We start from the raw sequence: 24,556 nt of genomic DNA on the forward strand, positions 1-24,556 counted from the left end.
TCTTGACAGAACAATTACTGTAAAAAAACCTAAGCTGAAAGCCTAAAATACTAGACGTTTTTTTATCATTATGACAAGTCCTTCGTAAAATGGAAATTTTTGAAGATAAATATGAAATTAGTACGGTATAAGAAAATATATTAGTGGATAATATGAAGATACGATGCCATATCTTAGAAAATCACAATTATTTAGTTATCTTTTATTTCACCATATTTTTTTCATATCTTTGTTTTCTTATTCAATAAGTTAGGTTAGTAGTATTCTAGTATTATAAATAGGAGAACTTGTTATCAATCAATGAATGAAATATTATTTTGCCCACAAGATTGTGAAATATTCTCGTAACCCTAGTTTACTCGCTGCCCAACGGAGGAGTTCCGCGCACAGCAAGACACTAGAACCACCGCCGATCTCCTCTCGAGACGCCGGAAAAATCCCTTGATCGCCGAGCAGACTGCCGCCGATCTCCGTTAAGGAATTAAGTCCTTAACAACTGGTGTTTTCATTGAGAGCTGACCCTCCCACCATCTCGAATCAAAGCTCCACTGCTGCCCGACGGAAAACATTCTGCGCACAGCACTTGCTTTGGGTTGCCGATTCCAGCCTGTCCGCCGAGCTCTAGCCGCCGGACAATACTACTTCTGCAAAGCCCGACGGGAAGGATTCCTGCGTGCCGCGTTGAAGTCAGACCATTATCCATAACCCATACCTCACCACCCAAAAGAAAAAAAGTGACCCTCTTCGTCCAATTCATCCAAAAAAAAGGAAGAAAATCACCAAACAGAAGCTTCCCCCTTCCTTCGTAGAAAACATCATATCTTCAGTCCGTCAACATGTCATACGACTATGCCGGCTATCACCGTTATCAACGCTTGTCCTATGATCAGCCACCACCCAGGTACAGGCGTGAACCCTACGGTCCGCCGCAACCTCACCCAATGGGGTCTGTCCAGACTCACCGCCCCACTTGTTGGGATCTGCCCCGACAACGAACCGATAACTGTTATCCACCACCGTATCGTGATCCAGGTATGGTCCCGGATTCATACGTCGAGCCGCGAAACTCCTACGCCCGATATCGCCCGTGGCAGCCTCAATATCACCCTCGTCCAGTCACCAAAGCGGAGGACCCGATTAACGCAAAGTTAGACCGCTTATTGGAAGCATTTGACAAGATAGAAACTTGGTTCGATGCCACAAATAGCCGGTTTAGCAAATTTCGAACGTTACCGCAACCCGGGCCCGATCTTGATCAGCCCCATGTTTCTGCACCACTCCGAAAGATGGCATATCCTCCATCAAGAAATAATGAGGCTTCTTTTGGGCCTTCGCGTTTAGTCCCCAATGAATCAATGACTCCACCATGCCACCACACCGAATCCGATCAAACCCCAGCGCGTCAGCCTTCGTGTTGGGAACCCCCTCTAATGGCCACCCCTGCTGTGGACCAGATCCACCAACCCTACCAGCCGCCACTGCCGCTGCCGCGATCAAATCACCCGCCGCAGTCGAGTCCAGCACAGCCCTTGGAGCTGCCGCCCTACTCCACTCCAGGCCCTCTCCAGCCCTTGCAACCGCTACCGGAGACAGCTCCATTGTTGGCCTCTAATCGTCTTCCGCAAGCTGCTGTCCCAGCTCGAGGCCAAAGGAATGGCAAATGAATATGCAAAAGGCTGGTGAGTATGGTTTGATAAATAAAGTTGTGCCTTGTTCTCATGATGTTGTGGGAGAAAAGAACATTGTTGAAGATAAATGGAAAGAGAATGGGATGGGGCCGAAGGGTTTAGTTGAGAGTAAAGATGATGAAGATAGTGACATACTTAAGATGATCGAAATGATCACCATGCGCGCATTCGATCCTGGTATATGTGTCAGTCTCAGCAATCAAAAAGGAGAATTTCTTGCTCTGCAGATAGCAAAACTGGATCTACGTGATAGCAAGAAGGAGCTTCCGCATGAAGAAGTAATCAAGTGCTTGTTTGCCAGGGGGACCTTTCGCATAGAGCTACCCATGCCTGCAAACCATGTTGTCTTCATTACTGCTCCGGAATTTAGTGGGGATTTGAATGTCACTGATATTACAAGCATGAATCCTCGATTACCATTGCTCGACGCAGATGCAAGGTTGATTCCTCCACGAAATAACAAGCCCTGTTTGATCATTCAAGGACGTGTGGCAGAGCTTTCCATTTTAGCATTGAATTTGGATGACCACATCAGTCTGTCTTCGTTGATTTTTATGGAGGTGATGAAGGGACACGCTCAGCTGCTCGGTGTGTGTTTGATCCAGGAGGCGACGCCTCGCCAACGCTTTTGCTGTCAACTCTCGTCGTTGCTTCGTGGTTTCCACCTTGAGGACAAGGCGGATTTCAACCGTGGGGGAGTTGATACGATCCCATATCTTAGGAAATCACAATTATTTAGTTATCTTTTATTTCACCATATCTTTTCCATATCTTTGTTTTCTTATTCAATAAGTTAGGTTAGTAGTATTCTAGTATTATAAATAGGAGAGCTTGTTACCAATCAATGAATGAAATATTATTTTGCCCACAAGATTGTGAAATATTCTCGTAACCCTAGTTTACTCGCTGCCTGACGGAGGAGTTCCGCGCACAGCAAGACACTAGAACCACCGCCGATCTCCTCTCGAGATGCCGGAAAAATCCCTTGATCGCCGAGCAGACTGCCGCCGATCTCCGTTAGGGAATTAAATCCTTAACATATGACCTACGTCATTAGTAGTGTAATGTGATAAAAATAAAGTTTTTCAAAATAAAAAGTCAACTAATTTTGATAGACAAATCAAAATGAAAAAAGGGGCTATTTTGTGGGGTTGGTTGAGTATTAGTTATCCATATCATCACTTCAGCTGCAATTTAGTCACAAATGTTTTTCATGGGAATATTCATGGTAATTGAAAGTTATAATTTGATCATGAAACATTGAGTAAAAACTGAATGTCCATTGTCCAAGAGAGAGAGGCCAAAAGGATCAGTTTAAGGTACTTTCATGAATTCAGAAAAAAAAATATTTAACTTACACAAGAATTATTCATGCAAGCTTTGCAAGTCCGACGATTACCACAAATACATTAAATTATTACCAGCATTCAAGTTGAGGAAAAGTAAAACTATTCACAATCAGAACATTGTCCAGAATCTTGGATTCTCCATTGCAAAAGCACACTCTAATTCCAGCAACCGATTCCCAGTTCCTTTCACATCTAGAGGGTTTTCTTGTTCAACAGTGGATCAGTTATGACTTGGGGTTCGAAATCGGGCTTCACATAACGAGCAAACAGATCTGCATAAATCTCATATCGGGCAGTCATGCGGTAACCCCACTTGTCCTTCAGTTGCCGGCAGAGGTTGAGATCCATGTCCGATATCAGCAAGCCATCCTTGTGGCGGGATAGAGATGGCGTGCAGGAGGAATCGGGCGCTGATATGTAGCTGGAACCATAGAAGTGTCCAAAATCTGTATGTTGTGGCTTCCCATCTCCGGAGGTGAATGGATTCGGGAAATGTTCAGTCCCAACACGATTGATTGAACATACAAAGTAACTGTTTGCTATGGCTGCATTACGTGCCTGCAAAAGTAAACGTTCATACAGGAATTTAACCGAATATAAACGTTCAAGAATAGGAAAAGTAATAGTAGTATGTTAGTACAAACAAAACAAACTCAAGAAACAAAAAGTGGAAGGGAGAAAGAGTACCTCGATGGGCCACATTGGTTCACTAAGTTCACCCACAGTTGCAGATGGGTTAAAAACTATCTCCGCACCATTTAAGCCGAAAGCTAACCAGTTAAGAGGATGGTGTCTTCCATAACATATATTGACAGCAATCTTTCCATAAGCCGTCTCAAACACAGGATGCCCGGTATTTCCTTCCATATAGTATGTGCTTTCATTGAAGTCCCCAACTCTAGGTATATGATTCTGCAACAATTACATTAAGAGAAACGTTCATGTGAAAACAATACATAGACCAGTTATGTGACGCATCGGTTTACCTTCCTGTGCTTCCCGATTATGTTCCCATTATTTCCAATTATTACAGCAGTGTTCCAGAGTATCTCCCCATGGTTCACATCCCTTTCAAGGATAGGGCTCACTATAACCATGTTGTACCTCCGAGCAAACTCCTGAAGGAATTTTGTCGATTCTCCATCTATTGGCTCTGCAAACTCACACCATTTCTTCTCACGAGTGCAGAATGCAAATGGCATCGTCCAAGCCTCCTGCATTGACGGTCCACAGTTAATCTCCTACAGCCAAGGAGAGCTTGTGATTTTTATGGACAAAATACCTGCAAACATAATATGTTGACTCCAGAAGCACCTGCAGCTTCAATGATCGGTGTCAATTTCTGAAAGATGCCCCGTTTCTGATCAAGAAATGGTTCAGTAGTTGGCAGAGCTATAGAATTCTGAATCAGACCCACCCTAACACAGCGAGGTTCCCTCAGTGATTCGCTATCAGCACGAAACGAAAATGCCTGCATATTGTTAGGAAGATAGCTATCTTAATATGCAAAACATATATGGGGAAGAGAATAGCCACCAAACTGATGTTGTAATTACAGTGACACAAATGCAAGAACTCATAGTTTCATAAACATCTATTGACATAAGAAAAACAGTAGCACCTCAATAACTGACATGTGTATTTTGGCAGCCAATCAAGTGGAAAAAGACACTCCATGTTTTGAAGATTACTAATTTAGAGGCACCACCCTATTTAAATCCTAATTGTGATTAGTAAATTCCAATTGGGGATTAAAAACCCTCATAGGAATTAACATGCATCCACAAGTTTTTGCCTCTGAAATTTAAAGACCATCAAGAACTCTTGATTCCATATGATTAAGTTAAGAGAGCATCACTTCAGCGAACAAGTATAATTGCGTATATTGGAAAAGTAGAACGAATTGTTATGAAGACTGTTAAGAATATTAGTATTCTGTCCCACATCGGTGATATGACATAGCCTAGCTTAGTCTCTTGTACTATATATATGTGGGTTGTGTTGAGTAATAAGATACACCAAATACACTACTACTTTCCCTACTATGTCTATTTACTTTTCCGCTTATATCTATATTTTACTGTTCTACATGGTATCAGAGCGGATTCGAATCCGTCTCTAGAAAATTAGGTTGCCGCTCTACTATCCCCACTCTGCTCTTCCGTCACTACTCTACTCTACCCGAAATTATGTTTTGTTCTGCTCTACTGCGCTATTATGCCCAAACTAGGGTTTGCGGTGTTGCTGCTCTACTCTGCCCAAATTTGGGTTTCTGCCACTACTATATTGCACAACTGCTCTTCTCTGCCCAAACTAGGGTTTCTGACGTTGCTGCATTCTGCACTATTATGGTTCTGCTATACCACTCTTTCTGAAATTACATTATTATTCTACTCCTACAGTTGTCCTCCTGCTATAGTTGCTACTACGCTACAACTGTCACTACTACGCTGCATCTACTACTTCTGCTCTACAGTTGCTACTCTGCTGCAACTGTCAATAATGCCTGCATCTGCTACAGTTGCAACAACTGCCCTATAGCTGCTACTCTGCTACAGTTGATACTACTACCTGCTTCTGCTACAGTTGCAACAGTTGCAACTACTGTCCAGCTGCTACTCTGCTACAGCTAACACAAACTACCATGCATCTTCTACTCTGCTACAGTTGCTACTACTGCTCTGCATCTGCTACTACTGCCCTATAGCTGCTACTCTGCTACAGCTACTACTACTCTGCCTTGCAGCTCTACTTATGCAACAGCTGCAACTACTACCCTATAGTTTCGGCTACTACTATTGCTGCCGATGTTTGAGAAAAAACATTTTTGAGAACTTTGTACCAAGCTAGCCAATATAGATGTTCGTATTCTGTCCCACATTGGTGATGTGACATAGCCTAGCTTAGTCTCTTGTACTATATATATGTGGGTTGTGTTGAGTAATAAGATACACCAAATACACTACTAATTTCTCTACTATGTCTATTTACTTTTCCGCTTATATCTATATTTTACTTCTACAAAGACAAATTGAATGAAAAGAGTGAAAATAGTGCTTCAAGGTTGATATCACCAAAAAGATGATAGAAGCACACATACCTGAAGATCAAAATCATGGTTTAGAGAAAGAGATTTGGCGGGATCGGGAAGAGCAACAGAATCAAGCGTTTTTCCACAGTTTAGCCCAATCAGCAATCGGCTAGCTTCCTGGCGCAACGAACAGTGTAAATTCCAAAGAAAAGTTTATCATCATATTCAAGTCAACATCCAACAGAATTGGAGCTCAGAGGGATTTGCAATCGGAAAAAAGAAGTTAGTGTAATAAATTGTGGTGTTGATCTGACCTGAAAAAGGTGGGGAGGAAGGGAAGATTGGAGGAGGCGGTGCAGAGAATCGAATCCAGCGACAGAACCGTCTTCAGCTAAATCAGTTTTGCCGCTTTCTGCAGCCATTTTCGCTTCGTTGTTTCGAGTGGGATCACGGTGGAGATGAATGAATTGTGTTGTTAACAAATTCCAAGATTGATGTTGGAATTTGCTGTCGAATTGTGGACTAATTTTGGACTATTGTTGTCACTTGTCATCATCTTTTAAATTGGAGTATTTGAACTTTTATATGGAAGCTCCTATAAGTTTTTACTTGGAACTTTTATCTAATCAATTTAATTAGACCCTGTCATTCCAAGATACAGACGTTTTCTTCATAATAAATTGGTATACCAATGGAAAAAACTGAAATAAGAAAGCAATGGAAAAAACTGAAATAAGAAAATAATACTCCCTTAGAAAAAAAAAATTAACTACTATTTTTTTAAGTCAATCATTAAAAAGTATGAACATTCTAGTTTTAAAAACTATTTTTTCTTCAATTGAGGACACATACTCATTATTCACTAACAATACTTAAAAATCTTTTCCTATCTATCTATAATATTTCTTATTTTACCAATCATGTATTAAAATCCGTATCAAACTAAATGTTTATATTTTTTAGAGTTGGAGAGAGTTAATAACAAAAATGAAATATAGTACAAATGACTTTTGCTAGATAGTACTAGTAGTAATAAAAATGAGTGATATATTGGAATGTTTTGAATAAAATATATGACTTTTAACTCTGCAAATGGTGTTTTAGTTTATGTTGTTTAATTTAGAATTTTAAAATTAAGATAAGAAAAAATTGAAATGATAAAACAATGTATTGTGGTTTATTTTTGGATTTCCTAAATAATTGTTTTATTATAAAATTGTAACTTTGAATAAGAAATTGAGATTATTGCTGAATTGCATAAGAAACATAAAACTTGAAAAGCATCGATTTTGGGGTATTCGTTTAGCGTGTGTAGCAGGTGCAGGAATCTGATTCAAGCCTGGCGGCAGTTGCATTTATAGTGTTTCCCCATTTCAGCATCTTTAATCTCAGCTCAAAATGGAGGCGCAGAGTTCTCGAGAGCCTGACCCATCCGCCCTCACCACCCGGCTCCGTCCGAGGCCCGATCCCTTCCTCATCACCTGCCGCTGCTTCAGCGTCATCACTGCTCTCGCCGCCATTCTCTGCATCGCCGTCAACATCCTCTCCGCCGTCCAATCTTTCAAGAACGGATCTGATGTATGCTCAGTTATCATTTCATTGAGTTGATTGGTTGGCCACATTTTGAATTCGTTTCATTTAGTGCAGATATTCGATGGGATATTCCGGTGTTACACGGTGGTCATTGCCTCGTTTGTGGTTGTTGCTGAGACTGAGTGGGAATTCATCATGAAGTTCTCCAAGGTTCCCCTCTCTCTTTTCCTCACTGCCATGGAATTGAACTTATTTTTTTTCGTTTTAGGGAAATTACTGCTTTCTGTGTAATTCTAGCGATTTTCTGTCTAATGCTTTCTGTTTTCGAATCTAGTTAACTTAAACTCGGATATTAAGCATGTTCTTTAGCTCAAGCTCCAAATAAGAGAATTCTCCCTTTTTTTAGAAGGTCATAGAGCAAATCCTTACATCATTACTAGAAAAATGAGAGCTGGTAGAGAGTGGTTGATTTGGAGGTCATAATATAGCTGTATTGAATTGATTACGAACCAAAGAGAAGTATACACAAGAATTCTAATCATAAAATGGTCCTCTTCTAATGGAAAAAAAGGCTTAATATATTAAACCAAGCTTGCAAAAGCTCACGTAGGAGTCTTCTGCCAACAATGATAAATTACCATATGGATAGAAATGTAGAAATATAAAGGTGAGTACTGTGACGTGCATGACTGTGTCTGTAACAACTAACAACCCCTCCCTTCTAAAGGGCCTAATCGTCAAGCTGGAAATCCAAAAATTTCCGCAGGTGGATGCAAGTTGTCATCAGGTTCAACAATAATCAACACTTCCAATGATTTTTTCGAACAACGACACCTCAGAGTGTATTTCTCATCACATTGAAAACTCTCTCTTGAGGCTCACTTGCCAATACTAATATAACACTCACAGTACCCACAAAATCAATCACTATCAACTTAACAGCAATTAACTCCATTGATCACAATGATGCCGGGCTGTATAACTTTTCAACTCCTGCAATAAACTTAGAAAAAAAAAGTTATAGTTCCCTCAGAGTTGAAGAAAATTGCATGCTAGTCATCCTAACAAAATGAAATTGCAAACAACATAAAACAAGTCAGTTAGAATATAAAAGCCAACTATTCATTAGCAGTAAAAAAAACTAGGCGTCTTTGGTAACTGTCACGATTAATCTGCTCCATGTAAGCAAGTGCAATTTAAAGCACATCAAATACTCTGAGTCTGGTCTGATGAGTTGAAAGAATCTGAAACTGAAATTTTCTGCTTCTAGCAGTGGTGGATCCAAGATTCTCAATTTTTTAAGCACATATGTTTCTCAGACGTTGGAGGTACAGATTGTCTTTAGATTAATTTTGTACTCATGGAACCTAAGCTTAAGTCAGGGAATGAGTTCTTGCTTAAAAGTGTAATGAGTTAATAGAGCATGGGAGTTGAATTTGTTATTGGATTCTCTACCAGTTACTGACCTGTTGATTTTTTTATGTTTTCTGCTTGCTCTTCGGAAAGGCTGTATATCTAAACTTTCCAAGGGAAGTTTTTTCATGGTACCCTTTGTCTCAAAAATGAGGAATTTAGTATTGCCTTTTTCTTGATATATTTGGAAAACACTGTAGCTGTTATTTGTTGTGTTCAAATCCATAATTTTCTATATTAAGTGTTCAATATGTTGCAGATCCTCGAGTACTGGGCAGGCAGAGGGATGCTGCAGATCTTGTATGTCCAACTTTTGCTGTATAATTGTATATTATTCCCTCAGCAACTGATTTGATTGAAATCCTACTTAGCTATCCTTGTGTGTAGTGTTAGATGACTGTATCTAGTTATTTTGGTTATATTCATCTTCCAAATTTAGGTTTCTACTTGATATCCAAAATCTCCTAAAATTTTCTTGTCTTTTTGTGTTGGCTGACTAAACAAAGCTCTCTACTGCTTAATTGTTTATATCCTTACGTGATAATGACTATTGACTAGCAAGAAATCTGTAGTATTCATCTGGTGATTACACTGACAAGCCCTATTACCTGTTCTGTCCATACATTCCAGAACTGCTTATAGGTTGCATATGAAGCTTGCACTCATCTATTTTCTCCAGTGTTGCAGTGATGACCCGAGCTTACCCTGAGTATTTAAAGGACCATGCCGAGCTTTTTCTTCTCCAAAGTATCTCTAGCTACCTGCTTCTTGCATGTGGTGTGGTTTACATTATATCAGTAAGTTTATGATTACATTGCACATATTGTTTCAGTCACTTCTGGCCAGTAGTACATATCTATGGATTTTGTTTTCCAATGCGGTTTACAGTTTGCACTGTGCCATAATGAGCAATTCTTCTCAACATAGAATGTGGCCTGTTGATTCTGAGTTTTACGATGAATTTTAGGTACATTAAGCTCTAACATAGAGTGAACTTTAAATGCCTCTGTAGGGAATGTGCTGCATTGGCATGGTGAAACGTGCTCGCCAGAAAAAAGAAATCTCCAGAGAGCAAGCAATAAAGGATCTTGAGGTAATGTCTTTTCGCAGTAGGTTAAAAACATAATAGACCTTGTTAATATATTATATGTATTCTGTCCCATATCGGAGATGTAACATAGCCTAGCTTAGTCTCTTGTACTATATATATATGGCCTATGTTTACTAATGAAATATACAAATACCTTCTCCACTATGTCTGTATATTTTACTGTTCTACATGGTATCAGAGCAGATTCGAATCCGTCACTAGGTTAAAAAACGAAAATTAGGGTTTCGAAATTTAGGTTTTTTTCCGCCTCCGTTGCTACTGCTGCCCTGTTCTGCCCCTGCTCCGCAACTGCTATTTGTTGCTGCTCAATTCTGTGTTATTTGCTACTGCTGCTCAATTCTGCTCCGGCTTTACTGCCTGCAATTGTTATCTGTCTGCAATTGATCTGCCTGCTGTAATTGCAATTGTTATCTGCTGCTCTGCTCTGCTCTCTGCTATCTGCCTGTTGCTCTACTACTACAGCTATTATTCTATTCCTCCTACAGCTGTTGCCCTCTTGCTACAGTCTCTTTTTATCATGTCTGATTTTAGACCGCCTATCGAAACCACCATTAAGGCGCCAAGTTCTTCATCTACTACTGATGCTACCTCTGTAGCTGCATTTGCTGTGTCTCCTGGTAAGTTTTGGATGTTGGATTCAGGTGCCTCTACCCATATTACTGATAAAAAATCTCTTTTTCTCATCTTTTTCTCCATCCTCTCTTCCATCTGTTCGTCTTGCTGATGGCAACTCTTCTCCAGTAACTTACACTAGTGTTGTCAAACCCACTACTCATATCACTCTTGATAATGTTTTATTTGCCCCAAATTTTCTAGTCAGCTTAATATCTATTGGCCAACTAACAAAAACTCACAATTGTTCTATCACTTTTTATCCTTCATATTGATCTTTCAGAACCTGTAGACGAAGAGGACGATTGGTAGAGGACATGAGCGTGGCGGTCTGTACTACTTGGATCCTATTTCACCTGTCTCTCCTAGTGCTCTTTCTGCTGCTGTGTCTCCATTTCAGTGGCATTGTCGTCTTGGTCATCCGTCTTCTTCCAGCCTTCGTAGTCTAGTTCCAGTTCCGTCTGTTGATTTTAATTGTGAGTCATGTGAGTTGGGCAAGCACCATCGGACTTCCTTTCCTTGTTGAGTCGAGACTCGTAGCTATTCTGGTTTTGATCTAGTTCATTGTGATGTTTGGGGTCCTAGTAGGATTGAGTCCAGAAAGGGTTTCAAGTATTTTCTAATTCTTGTTGATGATTACTCTCGTATGACATGGTTATATTTGCTTAAACAAAGAAGTGAAGTCCCTACTGTCCTCAAATCCTTTTACGATGAAATAAAAACCCAATACTCTGTTGATTTGCGTATCATCCGTACTGATAATGCTCTTGAGTTTACACAACAATCCATCTCATCCTTTTGTGAATCTCATGGTATAATTCATCAAACCTCTTGCTCTCACACTTCTCAACAAAATGGGGTAGATGAGCGCAAGCATCGTCATATTTTAGATGTTGCGCGTACTCTTATATCTCACATGAATGTGCCTAAGTAGCTATGGTCTCTTGCTCTCACACTTCTCAACAAAATGGGGTAGCTGAGCGCAAGCATCGTCATATTTTAGATGTTGCGCGTACTCTTATGTCTCACATGAATGTGCCTAAGTATCTATGGTCTGATGCTGTTCTTACTGCATGCTTTCTTATTAATAGGATGACATCTAGTATGTTGCATGTGAATATTCCTTTTTCGTGTCTTCATCCTAATAAACCTCTCTATCATATTCCTCCTCGCATTTTTGCGTGTACTTATTTTGTTCATGATCTTACTCCTGGGTTGAATAAGTTGTCCCCTCGCTCCATTAAGTGTGTTTTTCTTGGTTATTCTAGAACCAAAAAGGGATACCGATGTTTTGACCCTCTTACCAAACTTCATTATAACTCTGCAGACGTCACCTTCTTTGAGTTTCAGCCTTATGTTGCTCATTCTCAAACTAAACCAACCAGCCAGTTAGATCCTACTCCTTTGTCTGTCCAAACTTTTGTATATCATATGCTTTCTGCTCCTCCTTTACAGGTCTATACATGACGTCATCGACCTACAACAACCTTTGAAGCCCCTGAAACAGAACCAAATACAAGCTCATGTCCACTGCCACAATCATCTTCGCCTCCAGCTTCTGAAGATGCAGTTTCTCCTGATGAGTTACCCATAGCCATTCGCAAAGGTAAACGTACTTGTACCACCAAACACCATGTGTCTAATCTTGTTTCCTTTACTCGATTGAGTGCTCCTTTTCGTGATCCTTTTCGTGCCTTTGCTCTTTGTCTTTTATCTACAGTTATTCCAACTTCTTACCAAGAGGCACTTAAACACCCTCTATGGCGAGCCGCTATGGATGAGGAGATGCGAGCTCTCTTGGGTCGTGGTACTTGGATATTGGTGCATTGCCCTAATTCGGTAGATATTGTATCTTGTCGTTGGGTGTTTACCATAAAATTTCTTGCTGATGGTAGTATTGATCGATACAAAGCTCGGCTTGTGGCCAAAGGATACACACAAACTTATGGTATTGACTACTTTGAGACGTTCTCGCCCACTGCTCGTATGAACTCAATCCGAATTCTGATCTCTTTGGCTGTTAATCTTTCGTGGCCCATGTACCAGCTTGATGTGAAGAATGCTTTTTTGTATGGTGATTTGACTCGGACGGTCTTTATGGAGCAACTTCCGGGATATGTTGCTCAGAGGGGGATGCTACTAAGGTTTGTTGTCTCAAAAAGGCAATTTATGGCCTTAAACAAAGTCCCAAGGCGTGGTTTGATAAGTTCAGTAGTGTTCTTGGAACTATTGGTTTTAAGCAATGCAAGTCTGATCATTCGGTCTTTATACGACATCAAGCATCGGGTATTGCCATTCTCATTGTGTATGTTGATGATATACTCATATCTGAAAGTGATGTTCGTGGAATTGAGGAAACTAAGAAATATTTGCATCAACATTTTGTTATCAAGGATCTGGGGCGTCCTAAGTATTTCTTGGGAATTGAAATTGTACACGGAAATTCTGGAATGTCTCTATCTCAGCAAAAGTATGCTATAGATTTAATGAAAGAAACTGGACTACTTGGAACAAAGCCTGTTGATACTCCTATGGAGGTTAATCCAAGTGTTTGGGATGATAGTGGAGAATTCTTGGAGGATAAAGCTAAGTATAGACGTCTAGTTGGAAAACTTATCTACTTGACAGTAACAAGGTCTGATATTTCCTTTGCTGTTGGTTTAGTCAGTCGTTTTCTGGATAAGCCTAAGCAAGTTCAATGGGATGCTTCTATTCGAATTCTTCAATATATCAAGAAATCTCCCGGCAAAGGATTGTTATTTAAAAAGAATGGTCATCTAAAAATTGAAGGATATTCTGATGCTGATTATGCTGGTTCTAAGTCTGATAGAAAGTATACTTTTGGATATTGCACCTATTTGGGAGGAAACCTAGTAACTTGGCGAAGTAAGAAACAACATACTGTTGCGAGATCGTCTGCCGAGGCCGAGTATAGAGCTATGGCTCATACTGCTACTAAGATGATTGGAGTCAAGAATCTACTTGGAGAATTGGGGTTCACTTTCAATTAACCTTTACCGATGTATTGTGATAACCAAGCAGCAATCTATATTGCGAACAATCCGGTTTTTCATGAGAGGACTAAACATATTGAAGTTGATTGTCATTTCATTCGAGAGTGTGTTTTGAATCAGACAATTATTACTCTTTTCACTTCATCGTCCAACCAGATTGCTGATATCTTCACAAAACCTTTGCCTGTGAAGCGTTTCTCAGAACTTTGTACCAAGCTGGACATGATCAATATATATGATCCAGCTTGAGGGGGAGTGTTAATATATTATATGTATTCTTCCTCTCCGATGTAACATAGTCTAGCTTTAATATATTATATGTAAACTATATATATGTGGCCTATGTTTACTAATGAAATAGTATACAACTATTTTCTCCACTATGTCTATATTTTACTGTTCTACAGACCTATTGAGATGTTTGATTGAGCAATTAAATAGAGTATCCTCAATCCTATAAGGTTTTAGCCGCTCATTATTGAAGTTGTGTACTTGTATGTTTGTTTTTTTACATCTATGTATTGTGGTTCAAATAAAAACCATCTCATCGTCAGAACTGTGAGAACTTTGCACTGAATTTATAATGTAACCATGCTGAATCTATATGCTAACTGCACTGGATCTATAAGTAATTCGTGTGATTTGCTGAGTGTAGAGTTCAATGGAGTTACTTAATAGGTTCAGTGCTGAGTTTTAACAATAAGGAGTTTTTATTTGAATCGATCCTAAGTAGAAATTTGATTGTTATTTTGAGTCCTAAGTAAAGTATAATATCTCGTGCTGGCTGTCCCTTGACTGGTACTGAAATAAAATTGCTGTTCCTCTTGAAGTTAATATTGACAATTGATATATAAAAGGAAGTTGGAATTACCCTCATAAGTTCTAAAACCTCATTATATTGTAAAAGAAGCTCGAAGTCTCAATGTATGGGAAATCATTTTTGCTGCTTTGATCTGACGTTTTTACTCTTTAAATGCAAATTTCCTACCGGCAGTCCCCTACACCATTTCCCTTGTTAAGTTGCTATCTTTTGTTACATTTGTTTGTGTAATGCACTTTATGAAGATTACCAATGTTGCACCAAATAACAATTGCAGGAGCTTGAGCAGCGCCGAGAAGAACTTGAGTCGTTGTTGGTCCCTGAAGCATGACTCGGAGCTCGGAGCTCAAACTCAGCAGAGTAATGCAGTACCGGTCAACCTGGATTGAACCACACTCGCCCTGCTGCTTAAAATTAGTGAGGCTTAAAAGGATTGTTTTCAGTGATTGGATTCTGTTGTACAGTTGCGTAGATTTGAATTTAGCTATATGCTACCCTCATGTCTATTTCTCCCATTTTGTTGGGAGAACAATACTGAGTCAGTGAGTTGTACTTGTTTGTTGCTTCTTCATAGCTTTCCTGAACTATTCTTTGATTTTGAAGGTCTCCCGTTATCACAAGCTTTCAGCATGATTCTAGGATATATTCGAGTTTGGACATCATATATGTTCGAACTGCCATTATTTAGGTACCCGAGGCACGCATCAAAATGAAAGAGGGTCAAGATAGAAATGATCACTTCGTTCAAACTTACTCATAATACAACTATGTTAAATGCATGCCCTCTACATATTTACAATCCCCCTTCAAAAAACACAAGTATTTGCTTTTCAGTTTCGCATTAACTGTCTCCTTGTTCTTCGGATGCTTACCACCTCCACTCCGTCCTCGACCACAAAAGCTGCAGGATCCTTGCTCGGCGTCCAAGACGTCTCATCCTCGGAATCCTTGACCACACAAGCTGCAAGATCCTTGCTAGTCGTCCAAGACATCTCATCCTCGGAATCCTTGACCACACAAGCTGCAAGATCCTTGCGCGTCGTCCAAGACATCTCATCCTCGGAATCCTCAACCACACTAGCTGTAAGATCCTTGCTCGTCGTCCAAGACTTCTCATCAGAACTAACTTCACATAGGGACTGATTGAGCTGACAATGTGGAGGCTTCATCCCACCCGTTTCATAACTACTTCCTATGTCTCTTTGTAGAACGGTTGTTTGCTCCGCGAGTGCCTCCTGTTTCCAGAAAACACATTTTATTTTCATAGCATAACAGAATTCAAATGGTTTCCAAATCAATGTGTATGTATTAAGCATGTGATTACTAAACACGCTGGAAACATAGCAGGGAATAGATGTCATCTTATAGGAACCGAGAAACTTGAATCGAGGAAGATAACATGTTGGTCAAGGTATTACCTCCAAAGGTAAACTCAAGTTATTGAATTGGTTTATCAGAACCCGCTGCTTGCGAGGTTGATGACATTCTTTGAGAGGTGACTTTCCTGTTTGCTCCAACATGGATGCAAAACATCGCTGGTCCGGAGTATCCAAGTCATCTTCCAAGTTCAAATTGATACCACGACGTAAGTCTTCCCCACCATTTGTAAGTACATATCTTGCACTACCGAGATATTTGTTATTACTAGCAGCTGCATCCTTCTGTGCCTTGTCTTGAATTAGTTTATGGATCAGTTTCCTAATATGATCACGCTTTTTCAGAGAAACCTCAGCAGGAAGGAACCAATCCTCATCAAGCTGCAGATATAGTTAGAAATATAAATGTATCAAGAAAATCAGAGGATAGCTCATTATAACACATAATTCATGATTAAATAAAGGAACAAGCACAGATACTTTTATAATTCTGAAAAAGAAATACTAATAACACTTCATTTATTTTGAACTGGTTCCAAAAAATTGCTGAATGTGGTTGATGAGAATTGGCATACAAACTCTACAACATATGCTCCCCACAAAACCTGAAAATCAAGAATTCAAGATGCAACAAATTCACATGATACATAGAAAAACCACATCAACAGAATTCTGAAAGTGATCATCCCAGAATTCAATACATAGCCTAACTTAATTTCAGCCTAAAAGTTCCCTGAATAAAGATATTAAGCATCAGATAGGAACAAACACCACTTCCTTGTGAAGGCATACAAAATGACCACATTTTGGCACCACAGTCACACAATAAACAAACTAAGCTCAATAGAAGTTTCATATAACAACTTACAAAGTCAATATATTCAGTTGTGCTGCCGTTTGACACCAGCTCAAGGAAAAGTTCTGCATAGTGAAGCAAGAAAAGGCCACAATCGCACAAGTTATGCTGCTGTGGTAGCTGAAAGACCATATACAGAAAAGAAATAAACTCAGAAATGCTAAGGTAGTACATATAAATCAGGTAGTGAGTGCATAGACGATCATCACAGGCAATTAGGAAAATAGATACAGCATTAACAACAACAGGTTTCCTTTTAACTAGTAGGAAATAAAATTAGTGTAGTTGCTGTATTTTTACCACTTAGTACCTACACCCAGTACTTCCCCCACTATATTCAGGTAACTGCTTATAAGTTTAGAGTTATTACCAAGCATACAAGAGAAAATCCAAGATGTGGCTGAATGAATTAAGAGCTAATGACAATACTTCCATACAATAGGGACTAACTCTATATCAGTTAGAAGTTAACAACAAATAGATAATACATACATTTAAATCCATTCAGAGCTGTATTTTTCTCATGCATTCATTCCAACTTGCTTCTGATGTTTACATTTCACAGCTGATATATTAAGCCAGCATCCCCTCTACAAAGGCATTTTATGCTGCCATCTCATTTTTTCATCTAAATGACTTTAAATCAGAGATTTGACTACTGATGATCAAATGCGAAACAACTTTGACAAAGGTAGTAAAGATGTATTTAATGAGATTATGAGAACCTGAAGTGAAACAAACTCCAACTGCCTAAACTTCACTGCAATTTCTTCTTGCCGTTCATTCCCTCGCTCTTTCCATTCTTCTGACAAGTAACTGGCATTTTAAGATAAGAAAGGTTTGATATGTCTGGGTATAAAAACCATCAATATACTCTAAATGCAAACATTACACAGAAAATAGGAAAGTCTCTTTGTTTGAGACACGTAATATCAAACACACAAGTACATAGTATTTAAATTCCTAATACTTCAGATTTTGTAGAAAATCCCCACTACTTGAAACAATAATTGATTGCCTTGAGCACCAAATATACGGTAGTTGATATCAATCAAAATTACCAAGGAGCCGTGGCATTTTATCTTCTTGCTTAAAGGATATGTTTCATTAATAGTAGTTCAGTTAGTGTATAGCATTTATTTTAGTCAGAGCCATGTTATCTTTAGGATTCCTATTGTGATTAGGTTTAGGAGTATTTTAAATTAAGTCTATATATATTGCTCCTGGAGGTTTGAAAGGGGCATCCAGAATATTAGTCAAGTCCAGCAAGTAGCTGTGAAGGCCCCCAGTGGAGGTGTGGTCCTCTCTGGAGTAGCGTTATTGTTTTTATTTTCTGTTTGATTATTTAAGAAGTTCAATTTATTATTTTATTCGCATTCACTGTTCTGTTCCATTAAAGTTCCAGCAGTCCAGCTTTTACTTCTAACAGTAGTTTACCTTTTAATCAATTTTTCTAAACCTCCATGGCTTCCTCTGATTGAGTCCATGTGTAGAATGCGCGGAACTTTAGATGCCTGATCCGTATTATTGCCTAAAACAAGGATATTTAAAGTTGAAGTAGCTAAAGTAAAACAATTTTTAAAAATAACAAACAAACTTCCAGAGATGATAAGAGATGATACTTTTCAAATGAGCCGCTTCCCCAAGATGGCAGATAATAATCAAACTCCAATGCAGGCTAACAGAACACAAAACAGCCTTAGACAACCAACTAGAAAATCAGTGTATATATAAGCTCCACAACAGAACTAATTACCTGAAGTTTATAGGTATGAATACATAATCTTTTTGAAATAGGTTCACATTTCTTGTCCATTTACGAACACTTAGAAAGGCATTTCTTCCTCCACGGCCTCCAGCAACAAGCTTCTGAAAGAAAAATGTGTTGAAGAAGTGGAACCTGTGCTCCTCCGCCTTGATTTTAGTTTGAAGATATCTGTCATTCAACATGCTCTATGTTACATTGACATGTTAGTATTCATTAGTAGAGCCATAGAGGAAGCAATGCCCCACTAAAAATTCATACAGTACATCTTAAAATCATTATAGCTTTATGCAGCAAATTACCAGTAAAGGTGTAGAGCATACTACTTGGCAAAGACAACACAATATACATAGCTACTCTGTTACTGCAAGTGTAATGGATTTTCCTAGTAACCACAGTGGAGAGAACTGAGAAAGTGTTATCATTGTCTCTGTATTTAATGGGGAAAAAAGGTTATCACAGGGTTGGTGCTAAAATGTTCTTTTATCAAAAACATCCTGAAATAAATACTAATAACAAGAAGAAATGAAATAAAATTTGGACAGGAAGAATAACCCTTTTTTGAAAGTCACATTAGGAAAGAATTTCAGAAGTGTAAACGCAAAAATATCAAGTAAATCTGAAAAAACATACTAGCAAAGATAAATATTACCAACATACAATATGAGATATAGGAAAGAGACGAGCACATACCAATACTGGTTATGTACTATGAATTATGAAAGGGATGACACAATGATTTACCTATAAACTTACCTAAAATAGAAGTCAATGATGGTGTCATTGATGAAAGTCCTAGGCTGTAATAGCTCAATGTCCCTTCTACTTATGATGACTGCATCAGGATCCCCATCTGGGTACACAACTTCTTCAAAAGACTCTTCAAAACAACATTCACTGAGATTCGAAACGAGAGACATTTCAGTGTACTTATATAATACAATAAGCTCCACGAGAATGAAAAATTTCTAAGAAACCAACTATATATAGCAGAAATAATTGTTCTTTTGGTTGCGTAGAACAACTAAGCATAACATGTTTAACTTCTCCCCACAGCAATAACTATTAACCCTGAAAATTCCTAAAAATAATTTTGGTCAAACTCTTAGCCCCAACCCACATCCTCTTCAAAGGTACATTATGACAATGCTTGCTTCCTTCATCTCTATCTCCACCATCACAGTTGTGCCATGTTTCCAGTGAACATCATCAAATTGCAGATATTATTTAGGATGTACCCCGTCCTTGAGGCCCACACTACCCAGTCCAACATCTATGTAAAATGAGGTAAATCGTGAGATGTCTGTCAGTTGGTGAGTGGGTGATTCCCCAGAACTTGCCATGCTTCTTATCTCAAAGGATATAGCAACAACTTTAAGAAAATTGGCCACAAAACAAAAAATTATTAATGGTTTAAAGTAATCTGTGCCATGGGACCTAGTCAATATAAAGTTTGTCATTTATTTATGCTAACCACTATCTGTGAATGGCCCTATCTTTAAACATCTACAAGGAAGAGAAACCAAAATCAAAATAATTCACAATTAACTAAAACTAGTATTCTAAGACAAGGAAATATGCAAAATAAAGGTTACTAACAATGATGAAATATCAGAAGAAGCAATCCAGATGTAAGAAGCAATATCGAAGCTAATAAGCAAATGCACATCAGAAGTAGTTAGAACAACGTAGATAAGGACAGTAAAGCTTGGTTAGCTACTTAAAAATTTAAAACAAGCCTTGTTACCCCCCTTCTCATATAGAGTGATCAATTCCAGATTTCTTTAAAAATAACATATATCATAGTATGAAATATGCCATCAATTCAATCTTAGCTTTATGTATTGATTGCAAGAATACAATGATGAATACATAAATAAAATAGACTAATGCAAAATGATGAAATTTATGAAATGAATTCTGTTTAACATACAACTTACGTTACACTTGTTTTCCAGGAAACGTCATAGTTCAAATCCAATGATTTTATTTCTTCTTGTTTCTCAGACCACTGAGGATCATCGAGAACGACAAACTCCAGCTCCAAACTACCTGCACCATGGAGGTTAACTTGTAACAATATACATGATTACTATAAAATGAAAGACTTCTGCAGTTTATTCATTTAACATGCTCACGAGGAAGATACAAATAAGACAATATATATGCGTGAATGTGTGTAGATTTCCTTTGTGACCCAAGAAATATTAAGTTTGGTTCTACATATTCCTGGAAGTTTTACTATGTACACTGATTCTCAAAATTTTATTTTAATAGTTTAGATTTTTAGCCCATGTTATACATATATTAGTCTCAATAATACTGAAAACTTGTTAGAGGAGAAAAAAGCAATTGAAACACGACCCAAAATTAATAAAGAGCCCACTCAGGCAATGTGACAAAAATAAAAGTACAATAACTCAATATTACACTATATAAATTCAGAAGCTCAATAAAAGGATAATACTTTGTGGGGGAAGCAGAGAAGATGCTTGTAAGACCAGTTTAGTCTCACATGCAGTTTAAACTAAAAGACAGGTGCCATTTCATGCAAACAATTTGTGACCAGCTTTGGCCAGTCAAAATTATTGATCTCTTTAGGTCTCTTTATGGAGTAACATGAAAATGATGATAACATAAGATAGTCACTTGGAAATTATTTCCGAGAACCCCATAACAAAATTCAACATTGGGGGAAAAGTGTAGTCCCAATCAAAAGAAATGGAGAGAATTCTTAAATCCATATATCAATCCTGTGCATTTCACCATAAGTTGATAATGAATTCTCATTCCTTTTGAAAAATGAGGCTAGCAAGGTGAAAGTGTAGGCAAAAGGAAACCAACAAAACTAGTAGCACTAACCTCCACTTCATAATCAGATAGGGGGACAAACACGAATAACCTTTTAATGTTTTATAAGAATTCGAAATCAAGTGTGTTGAGTCTACAAAGTCACTTAATATATAGATTTACTAAACTCATGAGAGAAGGCTATTCAAGTTGATCAAGACCTCACAGTCGGCTAGGACTACAAGTTCTTGAAATGATGTTGGGGGTTCTGTTCACAAGGTTTAACGAGGCCATAGTAAGCTTCTTCTAACAGGTCTACTGAGTATCTCCCTCCCCTTGCTCTTTGGAGGAGTCATTCCTAGGGTGTGCCCTAGCATCTTCTACCCTTTTTAAATTTATGAATTTATTTACCCACTAAAAGAAACGAACATCCGTATGGAAAAACTGAACCCAATTGAAACATAGTTTTTGCCACTCATAACCAACCGTCACAAAAAAACAGATTAAAAAAAAGAATCAGACAATTCATAGCAACAAAAGAAAAATAATTTCTTTAATTGAACATCATATTGACAGAATAATTTAAATATCATTTGACTCTTTAGTACGGAAATGCAACCAACTGCACAAACTCAGACATATAATAAACTGGATAGCAAATAACAAAGGGGAATCCTCTGAAATAATCAATGGTATAACAGGTAAGCCAAAGTTGAATTACCAGTTTCATCACCATTTGCATCCTTGTACCTCAACTGTAAGTTGATGACTTCACCTTTATCCTAAACTCAGCAAAGGGGGAAAGTCAGTATACTTTTGTAATCTACGTGGAACCCACAAAGCGAATTTCAAGAGGCTGGATACAAATACTTACGTAATGCTGATGCTCAATATTTAAAATATCAGAGGTTGGCCATTCAACACAGTGAATCCCCTTTCTATCACAAAGTGGCAAACCCTCCAATCTGATGCATCTCTTAGAAAAGGTAAAGACACATCTTCTATGATATTTTTTCTCAAGTTTAACATAATAGGGAGCAACAACCACCACTGCCTCCTGCAGAGGAAACAAAAGGGGAAAAGCTTTACATAAATGAAGTTAGGACTTAAAATTTGGGTGGAGAAGGGACACAAGATTCAGATTCTTAAAAACATAAAAAGAAGAAATCGATGCACTAAATTCTAGAATGTATGAAGAAAGCAGTTTTCTCAGCATACATACTACAAAGTGGAAACAAAGCATAGGGCATAAAAGTAAAAACAATAAGAAACAAATATTTCCACATCTATCTAAGTTATATTCAACTGATCAGTAAAGACCAGGATAGGTTAGAACAAGCTAAAAGCTCAAATCCATGCTTCAACGAATAGTAGAACAGTGTATGAACTATTTACATGCTTCTTGCTAGCTGAATGCCATCCTGGTTTCCTCCTTCTTCCCGGGCAGGATTTTACCCCAGAAGTACCTACCGAGCTTTGACACTCTAGGGGAGAAAGAGTTTCGGGCTCATTGTTTGAGGAACCAAGTGACATTTCACCATCAGTAGCAACAACCCCCAACTCGTCATCATTCACAAGATGTTTTTGTTTACTTTGGATTCCTTGTGTAACTGCAAAAGTTGGTAAATCAGAATGTCATCTTAATATCAATACTTCATGTAACGGCTATGAATGGCATAAAGCACGGATAAATTTACAGTAATAATAAAAAACATAATAGCACATAAATGTGGTCGATTGAGTCAATTCAAATTAGCACAAAATGTTGCCGAAATAAATGAAGTTCGTTATAATCTTTGACTTTACTAATACTTGTACAGTTTTCACCAGTGGGGAAGGAAGCAATAGCCTGTAGTAACAATGAGATCAGATTTTTTTATAGTAATCGCTCGGGTTTTTGACTTACAGGACATAAGGAAATCGTATTTGTCTAAGGATTTACGGCGGCGTACGGATTTGTTGCTAGGGCTTTGAATTCCGAATTTGGCAACGGCTCCGCGGGCATAGGTCTCAACCAGTACCTCTTCATCATTATTAAAATCAAACGCTGAGAACATGTTGTTATTGCTCCGGCCACCACCATTGTTCATGCTGCTGGCGGCGCTACCTTGAGCGGCAGCGGCAGATTTTTTTGAGGCGTTTCTTCTCTTTCCCATTGTTGATTAGAAATGTAAATCTCCCCGGAGAAGTTGAACAGTTGGTAACAGAAAATTTGTAGCGCGTTTGAGAGGGAAAATATTAGAATTGTAATGGCGCACTCTACAATCCAGCCATCATAATAATATTCCAATCGTCCATAAAAACTGTTTTTTTTTATAATTACAAAGAGATATTGTTTTGTGATTTAATGAACAAAGAATAATAAAGTAGTAGGAAAAAAATAGATATAGGTGTTATTTTCATAGCATATTACGAAATATTTATTTTTAACCAAAAAAAAGTGTTATTTTTTGTATTTTGTTAGAAATTAAAATTATGTTACTCCACTTTTTACATATCGGAACCCGGGTTTGATTTAATCCACACAGATTTTGAAATGGAGATCAACAAAGTTTTCAATATTAGTAAATTACTAAATTATAGTACTAATGATTATCGATTTCGTTCAAAATTTGACGGGCGTAAGTATAATAGATAAACAGATTGAAAATTTGATGATTGCTTTCACTCAAAATTTGACGGATGTAATTAAATTGTTACATGTTCTTCATTTTCTCACAAATTTGCAGAATCCAACTTCTGAATCAATGGCCATAATCATGGGCGGACACGTAGGGAGAGAGGGAGGGCTTAAGAGCATCCGCAACGGTGGCGCTGCTCGCCACCCGCCGTCGCTGCGCTCGCGCCGTGCCAGCGAGGAGCTGACGTGGCGTGCCCTCATTCGTCAACGGCATAACCGTTGGGTTTAAATAAATTTTTTTTTAAAAAAAAATCGGTTTTTAATTAAAAAAACCAATAAAAAAAAATTCACTTCCCAAAAAAATTATATCCGTTTATAACCGTTTTTTCCCACTTTTTAATTTTTTTTTAATTTTTTTACCCCAAAAATACACACTTTCATCTATAAATACCCCCAATTTCACTCCCAAAAATTCACATCAAACTACACAATTCTCATCATCATTCTCTTATCTCCATTCTCATCTTCAATCTCTCATATCCATTTTCATCTTCATTCTCTCATACCATACAACATCA

General features: G+C 38.1%; 3 protein-coding genes across 5 annotated transcripts; 1 reads left to right on the forward strand and 2 right to left on the reverse strand.

The window, feature by feature from the left end:
* Positions 1–2,987: 2,987 nt before the first annotated feature.
* Positions 2,988–6,631, reverse strand: LOC121806369 (beta-ureidopropionase-like). The gene is made up of 6 exons (XM_042206382.1): positions 6,383–6,631; positions 6,138–6,245; positions 4,320–4,508; positions 4,024–4,251; positions 3,725–3,949; positions 2,988–3,595 (listed from the first exon to the last, which is right to left on the reverse strand). Exons 1-6 carry the CDS (start codon positions 6,488–6,490, stop codon positions 3,230–3,232), a joined length of 1,224 nt encoding a protein of 407 aa, XP_042062316.1. The 5' UTR covers positions 6,491–6,631; the 3' UTR covers positions 2,988–3,229.
* Positions 6,632–7,330: 699 nt separating this feature from the next.
* On the forward strand, positions 7,331–15,166 carry LOC121806375 (uncharacterized mitochondrial protein AtMg00810-like). 3 transcript variants are annotated; one of them, XR_006051664.1, is made up of 7 exons: positions 7,331–7,646; positions 7,716–7,811; positions 9,274–9,314; positions 9,694–9,811; positions 10,027–10,107; positions 12,193–12,343; positions 12,458–14,131. XR_006051664.1 is itself a non-coding variant. In XM_042206389.1 (6 exons), exons 1-6 carry the CDS (start codon positions 7,467–7,469, stop codon positions 14,900–14,902), a joined length of 570 nt encoding a protein of 189 aa, XP_042062323.1. In that variant the 5' UTR covers positions 7,331–7,466; the 3' UTR covers positions 14,903–15,166. The 3 variants fall into 3 exon arrangements, 2 of the variants coding, with proteins under 2 accessions (XP_042062323.1, XP_042062324.1); XM_042206389.1 differs by lacking the exons at positions 12,193–12,343; positions 12,458–14,131 and adding an exon at positions 14,849–15,166; XM_042206390.1 differs by lacking the exons at positions 7,331–7,646; positions 7,716–7,811; positions 9,274–9,314; positions 9,694–9,811; positions 10,027–10,107 and having other exon boundaries at positions 12,200–12,343.
* A 133-nt stretch (positions 15,167–15,299) lies between these two features.
* On the reverse strand, positions 15,300–23,623 carry LOC121806366 (probable ubiquitin-like-specific protease 2B). Its single transcript, XM_042206377.1, has 13 exons — positions 23,265–23,623; positions 22,754–22,968; positions 22,233–22,415; positions 22,080–22,140; positions 20,509–20,620; positions 19,325–19,465; positions 18,560–18,739; positions 18,426–18,481; positions 18,241–18,334; positions 17,529–17,619; positions 16,816–16,923; positions 15,990–16,328; positions 15,300–15,806 (listed from the first exon to the last, which is right to left on the reverse strand). Exons 1-13 carry the CDS (start codon positions 23,512–23,514, stop codon positions 15,402–15,404), a joined length of 2,235 nt encoding a protein of 744 aa, XP_042062311.1. The 5' UTR covers positions 23,515–23,623; the 3' UTR covers positions 15,300–15,401.
* Between the last annotated feature and the right edge of the window lie 933 nt (positions 23,624–24,556).

Source organism: Salvia splendens, chromosome 6 (genome assembly GCF_004379255.2).
Source record: "Salvia splendens isolate huo1 chromosome 6, SspV2, whole genome shotgun sequence".
Taxonomy (NCBI): domain Eukaryota; kingdom Viridiplantae; phylum Streptophyta; class Magnoliopsida; order Lamiales; family Lamiaceae; genus Salvia; species Salvia splendens.

What these genes read in the sequence shown, in the direction of transcription:
- LOC121806369 (XM_042206382.1), bottom strand. Translation starts at nt 6,490, where the DNA reads ATGGCTGCAGAAAGCGGCAAAACTGATTTAGCTGAAGACGGTTCTGTC. An exon ending in TCAACATATTATGTTTGCAG is followed by an intron (nt 4,252 to 4,319) that starts GTATTTTGTCCA and finishes CCGTCAATGCAG; the next exon opens with GAGGCTTGGACGATGCCATT. An exon ending in AACCAATGTGGCCCATCGAG is followed by an intron (nt 3,596 to 3,724) that starts GTACTCTTTCTC and finishes TTACTTTTGCAG; the next exon opens with GCACGTAATGCAGCCATAGC.
- LOC121806375 (XM_042206389.1), top strand. Translation starts at nt 7,467, where the DNA reads ATGGAGGCGCAGAGTTCTCGAGAGCCTGACCCATCCGCCCTCACCACC. An exon ending in AGAGGGATGCTGCAGATCTT is followed by an intron (nt 9,315 to 9,693) that starts GTATGTCCAACT and finishes TATTTTCTCCAG; the next exon opens with TGTTGCAGTGATGACCCGAG. An exon ending in AAGCAATAAAGGATCTTGAG is followed by an intron (nt 10,108 to 14,848) that starts GTAATGTCTTTT and finishes TAACAATTGCAG; the next exon opens with GAGCTTGAGCAGCGCCGAGA.
- LOC121806366 (XM_042206377.1), bottom strand. Translation starts at nt 23,514, where the DNA reads ATGGGAAAGAGAAGAAACGCCTCAAAAAAATCTGCCGCTGCCGCTCAA. An exon ending in GGAAGCGGCTCATTTGAAAA is followed by an intron (nt 18,335 to 18,425) that starts GTATCATCTCTT and finishes TCCTTGTTTTAG; the next exon opens with GCAATAATACGGATCAGGCA. An exon ending in TGGAGTTTGTTTCACTTCAG is followed by an intron (nt 16,924 to 17,528) that starts GTTCTCATAATC and finishes ATGGTCTTTCAG; the next exon opens with CTACCACAGCAGCATAACTT.